The 17,024-nt window shown below is 43.0% G+C and overlaps 3 protein-coding genes across 7 annotated transcripts in view; 1 reads left to right on the top strand and 2 right to left on the bottom strand.

The window, feature by feature from the left end:
* The first annotated feature begins 88 nt into the window (after window positions 1–88).
* LOC125769872 (uncharacterized) lies at window positions 89–8,616 on the top strand. Its single transcript, XM_049438825.1, has 5 exons — window positions 89–940; window positions 1,043–6,991; window positions 7,079–7,273; window positions 7,491–7,612; window positions 7,711–8,616. Exons 1-5 carry the CDS (start codon window positions 881–883, stop codon window positions 8,159–8,161), a joined length of 6,777 nt encoding a protein of 2,258 aa, XP_049294782.1. The 5' UTR covers window positions 89–880; the 3' UTR covers window positions 8,162–8,616.
* On the bottom strand, window positions 8,605–15,301 carry LOC125772225 (growth/differentiation factor 8-like). The gene is made up of 2 exons (XM_049443691.1): window positions 15,290–15,301; window positions 8,605–9,982 (listed from the first exon to the last, which is right to left on the bottom strand). Exons 1-2 carry the CDS (start codon window positions 15,299–15,301, stop codon window positions 9,608–9,610), a joined length of 387 nt encoding a protein of 128 aa, XP_049299648.1. The 3' UTR covers window positions 8,605–9,607.
* The window catches only part of LOC125769870 (uncharacterized), a 29,305-nt gene continuing 23,703 nt past the window's right edge, over window positions 11,423–17,024 (bottom strand). For all 5 annotated transcript variants that reach the window (XM_049438820.1, XM_049438821.1, XM_049438822.1 and 2 more), the window contains one exon: window positions 11,423–16,987. In XM_049438820.1, coding sequence (XP_049294777.1) covers window positions 16,839–16,987 — 149 coding nt within the window. In that variant the 3' untranslated portion in view covers window positions 11,423–16,838. The remainder of the gene's footprint in view (window positions 16,988–17,024) is intronic.

Raw genomic sequence — 17,024 nt, 5'->3', positions numbered from 1 at the left:
ATAAAGCCGAAGTGCGTGTGTGTGTGTTATTGCCGAAGGGTGTCGGAGAAGCGAGAATTCCCGATGTTTGACAATCACCCAAAAGGTCCGACAACTTCCGCCAACCTTCCATCTTCGAACATTAAATTGCCCAATTTTCAAGGCCAATGGTGCGATTTTAAACGAGAACGTTTGTAATATAGCACACTACTTTCACCATCGCTGTTTGGTTTTGGGACAGGCGGCAACATACCGAAACCTATCCAGTTCAAGCTTGATGATGAATGGAAAATGTAATGTTATGATTTGTCTGCATTTAATCGATGTTGTGGGTTAAAAATTTCACTGAAAGGAACTTAATTTGCTTTCCATCCTAACTGGATGCATTTTTCAAAGAATATAATGTTTCCTATTGTTTCCAATTAGATCTTGTTGAAGTTTTCATACAACAGATGTACACACGTGCACACACACACTCGCACATTTTGAAATTTGCTTGACGTTCAATGCAAATATAAACAAACATTATCGCCAGTGGAAGAAGGAACAACAATCTTTCAGTAGAAACATGTTAATAACATTTCCTATGTACGTTACATTGTGGAATACAAGAAACGAATAAAATCTCGAAATAGTGAGCACCATTTATATACATTACTTCAATAGTCCTAGATCATTCCACACACCAACAAAGTTGCGCAAATCTAACCATGAACTAAAGTGTCAAAAAGAAGAAGAATAAGAAAAGGAATAACACTGACTCAACAATAGTGATATCAGCTGTTTCCAATCCGAAAGCCTAGAACGCGTTCCCATTGCGATCGCGATCTCAAACTAGTCCGGCACATCGTATGCACTACAAGTGAAGTGAAGTGAATTATGTGTGCAATCGTTTAGCAAGATGGAAAATTTTAACGAATACTGGGAGCTGTTCATTGATAAGAAGGATTCAATTGCAAAGGTATGTGAAACAACCTGTCTACAAGCTACCTTTTTGGTTGTGATTGCATTCATCTAAACAAATACTGAAGGATTAAGCTTTGCGTTTCCTCGTCTATATTAGGAAATAATAGCGTACTACAAAACTCTTGACGATCATGAAGATGGAACCGAGCTGTCCGATCAATGTCGTAAATTCTTTCGGAAAAACATGATCCAAAATCCATACCCAACGTGCCAACTGTTAAAGCTTCTGGCTATGTCGAAAATATCGAGCAAAAACAGCATCATCTACGAGATCGCAACGGCAGCCGTGTTGGAAGCTTTTGAGCAGAAAGATCAGCAAATCGATCGGAACAAATGCTACAACATTCTTGCAAATAGTTTGCTGTCAATTAAAGCAACGAACAGCATAAAAATGTGCGTTTTGAAGGCGCTGGAGAAGAAAACCGTAGATCTTGAGATGTTAATGCTCGCGATTTTTTCAAGGAAAAGTGTCAAATTCATAGTTCATCTGCTTCCCGAATTGGTGGCGCCGCTGCAACAGCAACAGGCATGGGATGCATTCGATGGGAAGCGGCACTTTTTCAATGCAATGCTACAAAACAACGGCGCGCTTCCATGCTCTGCGCTTCACGCAAACTACATACGGTTCATTGAACAGGTTTGGCTGGCAAATAGTGATGTGGGTACATGTTCATCCGCTGTAGAACAGATGACACCGCTGCCCATCGATAAATCGTACCTTACTGCCTATCTGCTAGAAATGCAACGCTGCTACCAGATACAGAAAGTTCTGCATTTCGACCAGGCTCTACTACCACCGAAGGATCTTTCCCAACATGCGACGGTGATGAGTATGATGCTGCGTGCCAAAGTGGATCTTAATGAGGCCGATTTTGCAAAGCTGCTTGCTGTGATAAGAACGAATCGGGCACTAAACGAACAGATAATGGGCCTGACGGTTGAAGCTTCTGCAGTGGAAAGTTCTGAAGTGATGGCGCTGTTGCAAATGCAATCCATATTCATGCTGTACAAAGCAATAAACTCAGCCGCTGCGTCACCGGAAAGTGCCCTTATCGCTACAAACAATCTCGACACACAGCTAAAGTATCTGCTCAAAGAAATGGACATGGAAACGTTCATGCAAACGGTAGAATCCATCTTCACGATGCTATTTGTGCGTGGGGAACTGGTTTCCACCGAACCAAATGCGACAGAACGGAAGCATTTTCTGTGCAGCGTCCCACTGCTTGCAACATTAACGTCTAGCTTGAAGTCGATCTTGATAGCTAGGAAACATTCGGCCACCTATCATGATACGAGCGAAATGCTTAAGCAACGCTTTCAAACTCTCTTCGATCTTGTCACCGACGTTTGCTGGCGCTTATCACTGTTTGACGAGCATGCTGCGTCTCCCGAAGCGACCCCACCTGACCCGGAATGCGTTCGTATGCTTCAGCTTATCGATATGCCACCGGTACCGACATCGCTGACACACATTTCCGAAACCTACTGTGAATCATCTTCGTCTGGCAGTGCAAAATTGTTCCGCAGCGTTGAATCGATCGCTGCCATGGATGTTGCCAACGGTCAACGGCATCGATACGGATACTATGGAACGTTGCCGAAGCATAAATCTTCTCGCCGACAGACACGCCATCCCCTAACGGCAACCGCCGTATCGAGCAATTCGGGAGGTAGCAATAAGGATCTTCAACGTCAAGGATCACTATCGGTTGATACGAAAACCGAATCGATCGCGTATGGTCGTACCGCAGCGGATGGCGAACTTGCCGGGGGCAGCACGCGCAGCATTTTATGGCACAAAACAAACTTCACGAAGCTGTTTGCAACGCCCGAAACGCTCGCTGTCGTTTGCCTTACCAATAGCAAGATGAGCTTTGCGAAACAAATTATCGAAACGCACAACCTGCAAGATCAACCCGTGGGGAAACTCGTGGAGCGAATTGAACAGATGCAAACGCTCAAGAACGATTTGGCGATGTTAATCAAAAAGAACGAACAGAAGCAAGAGATGGCACTGGGTTTTGGTGGAACACAATCGAGCGACAGCAATAGCGATGTGCTGTTGGACGATATACGACACAAAACGGCAATGGGTTTTGAAATATCAAAAGTATTAAGCACGCTCGAAACGTTTCTAAAGTCGCAACCAATTGGCACGGAGGATGTTCTCGCACCGATGGATCGATTCGTATCCCGGTACCCTTTCCTCGGTATTCTAACCGGGAAAAATTTACAACTTAGCCAAATCGTAGACATTATCGTTAATTTACCCTTTAACTACGAGCTGAATCTCGCCATCTACAACTTTTTGTTAAAAAACTCCCACCACATGACGCACATGGCCTCGAGTATGATGTCCAGCAGCATTGCGGGTCATGGTGGCGAAACGTCACAATGGATTGGTAATTACGTTTCCTTTTTTGGGACGATCATGGACACGCTCCAGATCTCCCACAAGACAGCACGGGCTAGATTAAGTTCGGCAGACTTCAAGCTTACCATTAATGAGTTACTATCGCGAGAAGTGTGCCCGCTGGACACGGTGGAAAATGGAATTGTGCTGAAGAGACGGGCACGGTTTTACCGCATGATTGAGCGTTGTGACGAGCTGGAAGATGCGCATAATCTGAACCGAACTTTTGCACTGCTCACGGAAAGTGGTTCTGCATCGTTGGCCAAAGTTAAGCTGTACATGGAACATTTGACAAAGTTACTGCAATCGCTGCTATCCAGCACAAGGCAAGACACCGAAACTGATAATCTCAATCTTACCGAAGTAAATCATCTTATTCAAACAGACGTACAGAAGCTAATGTTGGAGCGATTGGCCGAAAAGCGTGTATCATTTGCCGCCCTGGACACACTCGGCAGTATGTTGGGAATCAATCTCGTGCAAACGATAGGGAAAAGGATTCTTGAACCAAAAGATGAACCTGCTGAAATGTTTCACACTATTGACGGCTTATGGGAATTTATTGCAAGCAAAAGCGAGCTCTTGTGCCAACTATGCAAGGTTGAAGCTGACTGCTTTAAGCCAGTTAACAGTTCTCAGTCACTGATCGTTAATTACAGCGAACTGATCCGGGCTGCTGGCGATCTGAACTATTTACCAAACGGATGTAGCTGCATTCGCACTTCTAGCTCAGTTGTTTCACAAACCAAACTGTTCCCGTTGGACGCTTACCGTCCTTGCTGTATGCTACAGCAAAAGAATGGAAAATACTACACCCAGGTAGAATCTGTTATGCTTGCGGCGAATGCTTCAATGGAACAGAAGGCACTCGCTTTGCTCGCGAACGTCGATGAGTTTGCGGTGGCAAACGAATGGATAAGCGCATCCGAGCATCTGTTGGCAGCAATTCCGAAAAACCTCGAGCCTCAGGAACAGCCCGGAATAATGCCCGCAACGCGCCAACAGCTGCAACAGAAGGCAAACGAACTTCGAACGTATCTCCAGATCGGTACCATTCTGCAACTTTCGACTAATGATAATGACCCAACCCAAGCTGATGGTGATGGGTGGCGAAAGGCGCAACAATTTTCCACCGAAAATAAAAGCACCGTCCTGCATCAACTGATCGAGCAGGGCGAGTATCGGGTGTGTGCCGAATGGATCAAGTTGCACCCGATCGATGCAGAAGCGGAGTTGGAAATGTTCATCTACGCCGTCCATAAAGTGTCGACAGCGTCCACGCTAGTGATGATCCCAACCGACCCACAGGACAGTGACGTACCGATAGTGTGGCTGTTTCGTATCATCGAAACAATGCCCATTGAAGCGGTGGTCAAGTTGTACGAAACGATCATGCTCAACATTAGGAGCGTTGCAGTGGTTCGTTACATGCTGGAGTACTTGCAGCGTTACACCACGACGAAACCGCTGTACCAAAAGTATCAGCTGTCGCTGAAAATCTTTGAACACTTGGCGCGCGAAGAGTACGATGGGCTGTGGAATCTGGCCAGCCGCCCGTTACTGATCATCGAACAGTGTTTGATGAACTCGCGGCTAGAGTTGCTGGCAGCGGTAATGCGATCGATCCGAGGACTGCTCGTGACGGATGTTTGTGCACGCTGTTACGAGCACAGGGAGTACATACGCGATCTGCACGATGCTGTACAGGGTGGTCCAGAGGAGCAACCGCACACGGCGGGTGTGCGCCGTTATCCCGTTCACGATGGGCTGTTCATCAGCCACGAATGTGTCGACTGTCTGTTGCGCGTGTATGCCGGGAAAGCGTTGGAGTATAAGGTGTTCCCGGATGCGATTTCCTCTTCAGGCGCGTACGCCGACGATCCGGCACACACGCTGGGTGCAGTAAGCCGTGTGTCGAGCTACGATTCACTCAGCGAAGTCGATCAACCGTTCGTAATGCCGAAAGAAATACCAACGCGCGATCGTTGGGTAAAGGATGAAGAGGCCCTGCACTGTATGTGTTGCCGCAGGACGTTTTCGATGCTGAACCGTCGACATCATTGCCGCCGGTGTGGGCGCGTTGTGTGTCACTCGTGCTCGAAGAAAAAACTACGTTTGCAAAGCTTTTACGAGGACGTTGCTGTGCGAGTGTGTGACGATTGCTGGCAGAATCTGGCGGGAACACAGGCGAAAGACGCGCAGTTGGAAATGGGAACAGCGGTACCGAGTGGAACACAGTCCCGTACGTCCGACCAGTCCGGTAGCCAGTTCGAGTGGCAACTGACCGGTAACGAGCGGTACGATAATGTGATCCGGGATGAGTACAGCTACGAGTACGCACCGTCCACGAACCAATGTTTGGCGATCAGCAATTTGCACACGGCAAACGAAGAGATGGCCAGCTTCCTGCTTTACCACTGTGCCAAACTGGAAGCACTCTTGCGTCCGCTTCATCCCGGCGTACCGAATCCCGAGATCGATTACGCACTCGTCGCACGGATGCTGCTAAACCTGACGCTCGGCGTGAAGGTGCGTGGTGGCGGCGCGGAAGTGGAAAAGATGAAGGAACATGCCGAAATTATACTGTCGATCGTACACGACAACTGTGAGTCGCTGCTGCTACACACACCATCGATGACCAATCATGGAAGTTTGCGCAAGCTGCGCGATGCACTGGTGAAGGCAGAGAAGTGGACGCTAGCGCTGGAACTGTCGCTCAAGTGTGGCTTCTCGCTGAACGGTGTAATGGCCGCATGGGGAATGGCATGCTTGCGTGCCGGTTGCTACGACACGGCAAGAGAAAAGTTTTCCCACTGTTTGCCGCGCGTTGCAACCGAAGCCGAATGTGAAGCGGTGCTGCGTATGATCGAGATGCCACCGGTGATGATCTACGCTAGCGCTACGAAAGTGCCGATCGTAAAGCGTCCTACACGATGTCCTCCACTGCTGAACGAAATTCTGTACGCGCTAACGTACACAGCCCGGCTTGGGGCACCTTCCGAGCGTGTGACCGCGCGGGTAAATGCGGCAAGACAGGCAACGGTTGGCAGTATCGGAGGATCACACGAACCGGCATTAAACATTCTCAGTACGCTTGCCAACTTGCGCCACATCTGTCAGGGTGAGTTCGATGGTGATATACCCGGACCGAATGCTGAACGGCTGGCACGCAACGATAGTGCGTCACTCATGTGCAGCCGATTGTTTGAGGAAGCAATGCACTACCTGCTGGCGTACGGATCGCACCAAAGTGTGGTACAGTTTCTGATGCGCTACCAGCAAACGGAAGTGGCATCGCTCCGCTACATACTGGCGCAGCGTGTCGATCCGGATGTGTTTCTGCACGCGATTCTGCTGCCCTATCTGCAACGTGGCGAGCTGGAAACGGTTGTGCAGCGGTTGTCCGACATCGACGATACGCTGCTCGAGTGGCGCGAACACATACGGTACGCGTGTCGCTATCTCGAGACGAACGACATGCTGAACAGCTTGTACAGCTTGCAGCTACTGCTGAAGGATCCCATACGGGCAAGCATGACCTGCGTGCGCTTCTACACGATGGGCTGCCGTACGTTTACCGATTTGCACGCATCCGAACATCATCTAAAGACGAGTGTTTCCCATCTGCAGGTAAGATGAAGGATGTGCCATTTGCACATCTTTCTACGCCAACAAAGCTAATGTTTGAACCTAATGCACCACCGTACACACTTACAGAACGAACTGGAACTATGTAACTGGCAAGAGGTGCGCCTTAACAGCACCATCGATACGCACCATTCGCTGCTGATGAAGCTGGACCCGAAAGAGTTGAACAATCACATCAACACTATACTGCTGCAGCTCGATGTCACCAAATTTTTAGCCACATGTGAAGCTAAAGGACGCCAAACGGTCACACTGCTACCGAAGGTAGGTTTGCTGAGGAACTGGGATTTATTCGCGCATTTGAATGCGCCCATCCAATACTAATACTTTGTTGTATTAGTTGATTGCAACTTACTAAAATGTGCCACGCTTATTGTGAGTTCAATTCATATCCATACACACGACAAGGGGTTGTTTATGTTTACCCTATGTGCTTACGTAGCAGTATTGATTTAAATGCATCTGTTTGCAACTGTTACAGATTTTTCGTGAAGCATCCCAACTGCCAACACTGTTTGGTTCGAGCCACGATAAGCTGCAGCTTGCCATTTTAACCTTAGTTTGTGGTCAAAATGTGGAAGAAGCCTTCGGTCTTTCCTACAGGTATGGTAAAACATCTTTTGAGTGTTTTCTCTTCTTTTTTTTCTGTAAAAATAATTTTCTCTCTTTGTTTTTTTATTTTCCCTCGCTTAACGCTACAGAATCATTCAAGACTACAATCTCGACATGCAGCGGGTGTATGCGCTGACGGCGAAATATTTCATCAACCATAGCAAAATTGAGGACGTCGGCAAACTGCTGGACGTGATCGTCGACAATGAAGGCAGCACGGGTGCAACCGAACCGACGGTAACAGTGATCTGTGACGAGATCGTGCGCGTCTCGGTGGACGTTGCGATCACCCGGCACGGAACTGGCGTGCATACGAAGGTTGCACTGGAGGCATTGATCAATCGGGCAAGTTCGGTCGCGGTACGCATACACTGTTACATCGTGTCCGGTCAGCTGAAGGCCGCTTACTTGCTAGCGAACCGGCATCAGCGCACGGGTGACATACGGAAAATTTTACGCCAAGCCGAATTGCTCGGTCAGATGCATGTGAAGCGGCTGTGTGAGGCACGATTGAATCATCCGGAAAACAGTGCGTCTTAATGCGTAACCCCCTGGCATCGTGATAAGCAGGAAACAAGTGATATATAATACATATTAGAAGTATAATAAGGCACGAGAAGTAAACAAGCTAACATTGTAACTCATTAACACAATACGGCATGAAAGGTTAGTTTAATTGTATTAGGCAACCTTGGACATACTCGTCGTCATTGTGTGCATTTCAAATGTTCACATTTTATGAGATCGATCGATCGACACCAACATAATATATAGTCAAAATGGCGGATGAACGATCGCCGGTCAAAGCTAAAACTATTACTTTTGGACAAGTATTAAACTATTTCGAAGTCTATTTACCGTTTGTCTGTTAAACTGTTATCAAATGAGCTTATCATCGATTGCACAACAAAGCAAATCCAATTATAAAAATGTCGTCCATTATAATGTGGAAGAAAAAATCATACAAAAAATAAAACCAAAAATACAGAAACCAACATTGCAGTTGTACGTGTACACCATTAGTTGGGCGGGGATTATTTATTAAGTTACAAAACTACGTGATATTGTGACTGGAAAAATGGAACGATCATCGAAACGAAATCTTTTAGGCGACAGGCACAACAAACACCAATTCGGAACCATTACGCATTCTTTCCCAGTTTTTTTTTTCGCTACTAATGCCAAATGCCGTACATTATATCGATTGTTTCCCTTGCTAGTTTTATCACATATTGTATTATTTTGTAAATTTTAGATTTTGTTTTTTTTTTTTTGCTACGTATTACAACATTCGAAGCTCGTCGTCGTATACTTTTGCTCTTTTTTTACCTTTTTTTGGTACGTCAAATTGCAGCCAAACCGATAAGAAGTCACCTTTCCGTCCCTACACGCTAACTAGTGTCTTTATTCGTTGTTCTCCTTTTAGTCTCTGGCCCAAGCAGTCGTCTTAACCTCGTAAACCTGTTACTTCAAAAGCGAATCCGTATTTTCTTGTTTTCTTCGATAAAGTTTTAAGAATTTTGAGTTTCATTGCCTAAAGCGTATGTGCTATGTATGTATATTGCCTTGTACAATTCGTTACCTAGTACTACTACCTACTACTGGCTAACCGACTCTAGACTAATTTTTAGTTAAGCTCCAAAATGTTACCAATCTTCAGACTCGTTTGTAGAAGTAGAGTTTTTTTTTAAAGACAAAACAAAGGATACAACACCATCTCCTTTCGCATTAGTTAAGCGATTCTGTTGCTTTGTTTTTTGCTGATAATTTTAATGACTTTTTGTTTTGCCAAGTTGTTAGAAAACATTGCCCTTTTCAACGCATTCGGTTTCCTAATGGTCCCGTTGTTTTTTTCTTCTTCCTTCTTTCGTGTTTTTCGTTTTAAAAAACCCGACGTGTCTTTGCCCTACGATGTTTACACCGGTTTTGGAAAACCCTTTCCACTAGCAGTTCCACTTACCGATACGCGATCGATCGCTGCCTAGCTCAGGAGCAACTGCACTTTTCCACCACCATGTTCGGGATGGTGCTGTAGATCACGTTGAAGCTCATGTCGAAGTACAGCAGCTGAATCGAGCTCATCTTTTTCGGCGAACAGCACGGTATGGCCGACGTGCTGAGCTGCATCACGTGCGTATGTTCGTACTTGGGCAGGAAGCTGATCATACACTCACCGGCACAGTACCACGCATCGTAGCTCTTCGGTGCGATGATCCAGTCCCAGCCGAACTTTTCAAAGTCCACCTTCAGCGGGTACCGACAGCAACGCGTTTCGTTCGTATTTTCGTCACAGTTTAACGACAGATTGCGCTTGATACGCTTCTTCGGTGCATCCCGGAATATTATCTCGATGTACGGTGTCTAGGTGGAATGAATTGGCAAGAATTATAGTACGATTAAAACAAAAATAAAGTACAATCAGAAAAGGTTTTCTTTGTAAAGTAAAAGAGATAGGTAGATAACAGATTCTTAAGATGGCAACGGAAAGTTTCGATGTTGGATTGATTGTTGGTCTTTGCTGTTGGATGGGCAATTTGGTATGATGTGTCGATACCTAGAATATAAGAGGGTTAAAAGCAATACATACACGCTGTATATCATATAAGATGGAAACTATTACCGACACGAAACCCCATAAAAGGAGTTCTTACCATACACGCCATTACCATGAAAGGACATAGTTTTGTTGATTTACTCACCACCACGGACAGAGTATTGGCTAAGCTATATTATTAGGTTAAAAAATAGGTTTAAACGAAGCCGATTGGTTAAGGTTAGAGAAAAATTCCTTTTAAAATCACAGCACAAAATTAGACGAATGACGAATGTTTTGTAGATTTGAAGTAATTCAATTCTTCCTTCCATTGTTCTGCTGTTGATTAAATTTATCACTTGCAAGCGTATTTTCAAACACAATTATTGAACTCTTTCTTTTGTTTCAGAATTATTAGTATTTTCTGTAGACCAGAGATCCGCTTGGACCACACAACAGACAGCGATTAAACGTGGTACGTCTCCGAGGCCCGAACATTTATACGCGTTACGCATGTTTGCGATGGAATTTAACCGAAAAATAAAACAGTATTGGTCGCAACTGTGCCAGCAGAAAATGGATGTATTTGTGGTGTTTTACTTTTTAAAGTGGCGCCAATTTAATTGACACTGCCGGTCAATTGAAATTAATTGAGCAACGTTTGATATAGACGATGTTGTCCGCGTAGTTGGCAAACTGAAAGAAAACCGGCTCAAACGGGAGGCATATCTCACTTGTAGACATATTCTCATTCCGACAGAAAAAGGGATTTTTTCGCGAAGTGAAATCCGAAATCAACTTCAGGTTTGTTGCGCTTGCCAGGTAGATTTCTATCTTAAGAGCTTCATTATCGTTCACACCTGATCAATATTCCAGGCAATATGTCAAAACTTAACCTGAGGGACTTCAACGCAAAGTTAGGAAGGGAGTCAATACGATAAACTCCATACACCAACCCATATGTCCTCGTCATATCCTCAAAACTCAAAACTGCTATAAGAGTATGTTATATTCTTTAATATGTCTTTTAAAATTTCGACATCATGGGACGTGTTTCTCAATATTTTGTCTTAAATCTCTGGCTAAGCAAACTGACTTAGCCGTTCTAACTGACGACCGTTAGAAAATCCCTAATGAGAAGACAACCTTCAGTACAAAAGCTGGAAGAGATCGTTTCTTGATCGTTTCGCAGAACAAAAAACAAAAATGGCAAAAGAAAAGAAAGAAAAACCGCGGGTTTTAATTAAATCCAATAAACACAGATATGCTAGAGTGCAATACATTTTTTTAGGTTGTTTTTTTTTATTAGTAAAGTTTGTCACTGCAACACACCCGCGCAACACAACAATTGGAAGAAAGATTTGGAAAATGATGATATTATCTACTTCGAGAAGGAAGAAAGAGCTTATACTATTGCACTTGTTTCCACTTGCATCAATTCTGCCATTATTCAAACGTGTGTGTTTGTGTATGTGTGTGGATGTGTGTTTATGTCTTCACTATATGCTCTGTTCTTCCCTTTCGTTGGCCGCGTGGCAGAAGGACTCCTCTGAGGAGCATCATATCTATCTCCGTCTTTAACCGTCCATCCTTAACTGATGCTTTTATTAAATTCTTTTTTCGTTCACCTACATTTTTCCTTCCTAACATACCATTTGAGCCTTCCGAAAAATCTTCACCGAGCTCCATTCTCCATTCTCCACAAAACTTGATTATTTCAAAAAGAAACGAAGCTAAAGATCGTCACGAAAAAATGAAATGAAAGGTGTCTGGTTCTGCATGTTCTACTGCTTCTCTACGTAACGTTCTTTTTTCCATTCCAGTTTTTTTGTTTATTTACTCCTCATACTTCTTCCTCCTTCTTGGCAGCTACTTAGAATATAATTCATAATTGCTACCATCATCATGCATTTATACATGCTATAAATATCTTTAATGTGTGTATATATATATTTGTTTCAAGTGTATATAATGAGCATCCGAATATGATTTGTTCCTTTTCATTGAGGTTGAGAAAGGCTGAAGGAAACTAAGTGTATGAAATATTTAACGTATCGATCCTCGTACGTGACCGCACACCATCAGTTTGTGAACCGGAATATAAAGGTATCGACGTCGACGAAGATGCCTTTAGTAAAGATCATGTTTCAAAAATGTTTCGAGTCAAAAGGTGTTGCATATATATCCTACTCAATTGTCATAAGAGTCAAATGGGTTAATGGGGTTTTGGTTGTGAACGCAAATCAAGATGCGTGCATTTGCGTTCAAGCAGCATAATAATAATAATAATACCGGCCATACCGGCGGCATACCATAATTGATGAGACACACTACATTTCTACCATCTTTCTGTGTTTCTTTTAAACAATGTCATCCCTCTTTTTCAGGCTTGCTACAAATCTACATCTACGTCGCAAGAAGCGACATAACGGGCTAGGCCACCGCCAGTCGATCACTACTATTAGAAACACCAACAACAAGAACGAGAAATGAAAGAAGTGCCGTAAAAGCGCGCAAAAAGCATCTACCATAGAACGAATGGTTTACCGTATCTTTAAGATACAAACTTTGTCCTTTTTTGTTTTGTTTGCACCGCCGAACCGGTCCCACCGCATGCTCAATTCTTCACTTATTATTATCTACACTTGTTCATAATTGGACATGGGAGAAACTGTGTCCTTGCGTAACGCCATACAACTGTCATAAGGATGGAAATTGCAAGCCTGCTCACAAACGATAGGAATTGACCCCGATACATCGTTACTATATTTAGTTCTGTAGTTTGCTATACCTTCTCTACTAATTCGTCCCACAGCATGACGATGATGTGTGCGTTTTTGGGATACATGCATTGCATTGCTTGAGAGTTACCATCGTCTCCAACCAACGGACAGCAGCGTTTTACGAAATTCTAATCGAAATGAACGAACACTAAGCAGTAATACCTACAATGCTGTAACGAATGTTTCTACAATGAAATAATCTCATCTCATACATACACCGATGCCTAATGAAAATTTTTGAAATCCCTCGCTTTGGCAAAGTGTGTCTTGTATTGTTTGTTTTACTTTTACACAAATTCTGGCCTCACAGTTACCAGCAAATCTCACATGTTCTCACTTACGCTTACGAATCTTAACCGCGAAATTGTAATAATGAATGTCGAATGATTGTACTACGGCTTATTAATAAAGGTTGTTGGTGATTGTGGCGCCTTCACATTCAGCGTTTCTCGAACGTTCCTACCTTATTGTACGACAAATACCAACTCGATAAGAGCATCTCTGATCGTATTTCATATGCCGCGTGTATGCCTTTCTGCACAGGTCTAACTCCCGGTGACCAGCTACCGTAAGTAGCTTAAAGCGGATACAACAGCAGGAGGGTAATCGGTAGGTGTTTGTGTGCGTGCTACATTAGATGATGTAAGCGGTGAGCGTGCAGTACGCAATAATAAAGTTACTAACGTTTTCTGTCTTACACTTCTCTTCATTAGTGCATTTTTCTCCCGCCTTTTTTGTTGTTGTTCAGCATAATTAAGAACGATGCTATTTCTGTTGATAGCGAGCATTGAGCAAGCTGCACAGTTCGTTTCTTTGTGTTGTAGATTTGTTGCGAACGAAAAGCATTATTGTTACACAAAGCTTGCGAATATTGTGTTTTTTGTACACGCAAAAAAAACAAACTAACGACACTATCTGTTCATGGGCTACGAGCAAAAACACAAACGGAACAAGTACGAATCAAGTACAAAGTAGTACTAGTGTATGCGAGTATATAGCTTGCATTTGCTTGCATTCATATGTCTTTAATCTAAACCTTTCTTTTACGTATTCATAATTATTGATTGATTGGGTGTATAATACTACATTTTGTTTTTGTTGCATTCCCTACACGTTATGTGTTTGTATGTAAAAATATGTAAACCACTACAAGAAGGATGATTTTAGACGAAAAGAAGGTGCAGAACATGGAAAAGGTCCTACCATCATTCATCTGCACGGGAAATGTTATGCATTTTTGCTCAGTCATAATGCACGACAACTTGTGGTACAAAAACATTTACACTTCAACGTGTGTTGTCTAACAACTAATAAATATTTGTTTTTTTGTTTGTTTTTTTTTTCAAATTGATTGCACTTCAACTTCTAATTGATTAAATATCAAGCAAACGAAGGGAAACTTCAACGCAAAGCCATTTCGTATACCTCAGTTATCGAAAATGGTTCACCCGCACACGGGCACAAACTGTCCTGAAGAGAACCAAGGGACTAACTTGATCTGTGTGTGTCCTAGTTTCTACGTTCATCGTTTTCCTCCCCGTTCACGACGTAACATGGGCTCACAAACAATATTATGGCCGACCACAACTGCAGCTACAACACACTACCAAAACCCAATGATTGTGAATTAGAACGATAAACCGCGTTCCGGTTGAATTCTGCTAATAGTGTTTATGCTAGATTTACTTACTATATAGCACACATTGCCCTCACGCAGCGGTGCACACGTGTGGATGAATGGATTCTCTCACACGCTACGAGCATGTTCATAACTGCTGGAGAGAGAGATTTATATATGTATATATATGTATGTATATGGAGTAGTACGTTCTAATCGCGAAGTTCATAAGATTTTTTGCGTGATTCATGTTATTCTTTCTAGCTTCATGATCCGTGTTGTGTGTGTATAATATAATCATTTTTTTTCTTTTTTATCAATAGAATTATGTTTACAATTGTTCGTTTTACAAAATACGTGTGTATATTGTACGTATGCGTATGCACACACAAATCACCAGTCAAAACCGCTCGTAACGCGCATGGTTCCTGTTTGTTTCGAGATGATCCACCATCGGCTAAGTGACTTTTGTTGGATTTTTTTTCTGTATCGTAACCATTCATCCACTTATGTGTATGTTGATGCCATCATGATGCTGCAATTGCAACCCAAACCGCACTCACAGTTAATGTGGTGTGCATGCTTTGTTCATAAATTGTCCAACATTCCAACATCCTACCGCCATTCCTTCGTTCGTTCGTTCCTCTTTTGTTCTTCTTCTTGTCTTCTTAGAGCAGTTCAATAAATTGATCAAGGTCGACTCACTACTTTGCTCAGGCTCGTACAACACTTACTTCATCGGCCATATTACGAATAAACGAATATGGTGATAAATCGTATCATTACTATAATTATCATATAAACATGGTCAGTCGTTTGATTGGTTGTTTTTTTTTGTTGTTTGTAAGAATTGTAAATATGTCGCTAAATTTGTTTGTGTGCATGCATTCATACGTTACTGTGCCTACGGGTTGTGGCACTATACACTACGGCACGCGCACACACACAGTCGCCTCCACATATTTGCATTATACATTACACATCAGATTCAGACTCAAGAGGAATCAAGTTTGTATAACAATCAGCGTTAATATGGTATGAAAAAGGCTATAACAAGAAAAAGGTTGTTGCTCGTATACGCTCGATAAACGAAGCCGTCCACTGCTATTGCTTGGCAAAGTATGTAGAAGGGAAGGAATTTATCACGCATACGATGTACGATGTGGAGAGCATATGATATGTGTCCAAGATCAATTGTCGATGTCCAAACTTCTCTAACGAAACGCAAAACAAAAACTGTTCCCCTTCCCAATAATCTACCTTGCTTTTTTTCACTATTAAACATTACCCTTTCTGTGACTAAACTAACCTGTCCTGTGCTCAATTCAATCGCTTATACTTTGCTTTCAAAAAAGGCAAACTTTTCGTTTACATGCTTCGGTTTGATAATGAGCGCTTACTAACTTGCTGGTGCTGATAAAACGATGGACGAAACAGATCGTATCGAGACGCAACATGGTTGAGCTTGAGGGCTCCAGTCTGGCAAGTCTAATGGAGCATAACGATTGATAGTAGCTAGTATTGGGATTAGGAAAACGAACACTTTGACTTTTGTCCCTGCTTACGTCCTGCCTACAAGAGTGTTGGCACACCCCCCGTGTGTACGACACCCGCGCCTCGATATGATTGAACATGGTATTATTAGATGGTAAAGATGAACACAGATGAAATTCATTCCATTAGCATGAGGTGATAGATCATGTACGATACTACTTTCCACTTTACTTTCCCTGTTCCTTTTCATTCCACTATTTTTCTAATGATTTTATTTCGCTTCATTATTTCTCACTCTTTCCGCTCAACTTGGGGTTACGCAAACATGTTCTACTATTGTTTTTTTTCTGTTTTCTCTATATGGTAGATCCGTTCACATTTTGTTAGCAAACTCACAGTAGGTCCAGAAAAAAGATCCTTCGCACAATTACTTAAACTATTAAACTTTTCTTATAAACCACAATATTTTCTTTTATATTGTATAGGTTGATTGCAAAGCAACATCACAATTCTATTTCCACATTTCATTCGCTTATATGTTTTTTTTTCTTAGTTTTGTGTGTGAATGTTTGTTAATGAGCAACTTACTCTCGTTTACAAACTTTTCGTCGGCTCGTCTTATAATGTATTTGCTCATTGTCTACTTGTTCTATATTGTTTTTTTTTTTGCAAAGTTACGCTAATTAGCACTAATTGGATGAAGATAGGAATGGAACAAGTGTAATGGATTTTTGAGAGGAATCTGCTCTACTATAAGATTCCTCGGCTTTCTACGGGGGGTTCTGAAAATTATGTGGAAAATTTTGCATTTTCCAGGGACGGCCGCAAAACGAGGGCCCCTTCGACCCAAAAGTTGGGCCTATTGATCATATTCTGCCACAGCGAAAGTTCTTTGCCAGTAGAATCCATCCACTCAACCGCCCTGCCGTTGTGTTTGCCTGCGTAATCAAAATCGAATTACCATCGTCAAGGTAC

The sequence above is a fragment of the Anopheles funestus genome, chromosome 3RL, assembly GCF_943734845.2.
Source record: "Anopheles funestus chromosome 3RL, idAnoFuneDA-416_04, whole genome shotgun sequence".
NCBI classification, from domain to species: domain Eukaryota; kingdom Metazoa; phylum Arthropoda; class Insecta; order Diptera; family Culicidae; genus Anopheles; species Anopheles funestus.
This window is presented reverse-complemented; position numbering and strand designations above follow the sequence as displayed.

Coding starts and splice junctions, on each gene's coding strand:
- LOC125769872 (XM_049438825.1), top strand. CDS start 881: ATGGAAAATTTTAACGAATACTGGGAGCTGTTCATTGATAAGAAGGAT. Junction 6,992..7,078: donor CGAGTGTTTCCCATCTGCAG/GTAAGATGAAGG, acceptor ACACACTTACAG/AACGAACTGGAACTATGTAA. Junction 7,274..7,490: donor CGGTCACACTGCTACCGAAG/GTAGGTTTGCTG, acceptor CAACTGTTACAG/ATTTTTCGTGAAGCATCCCA.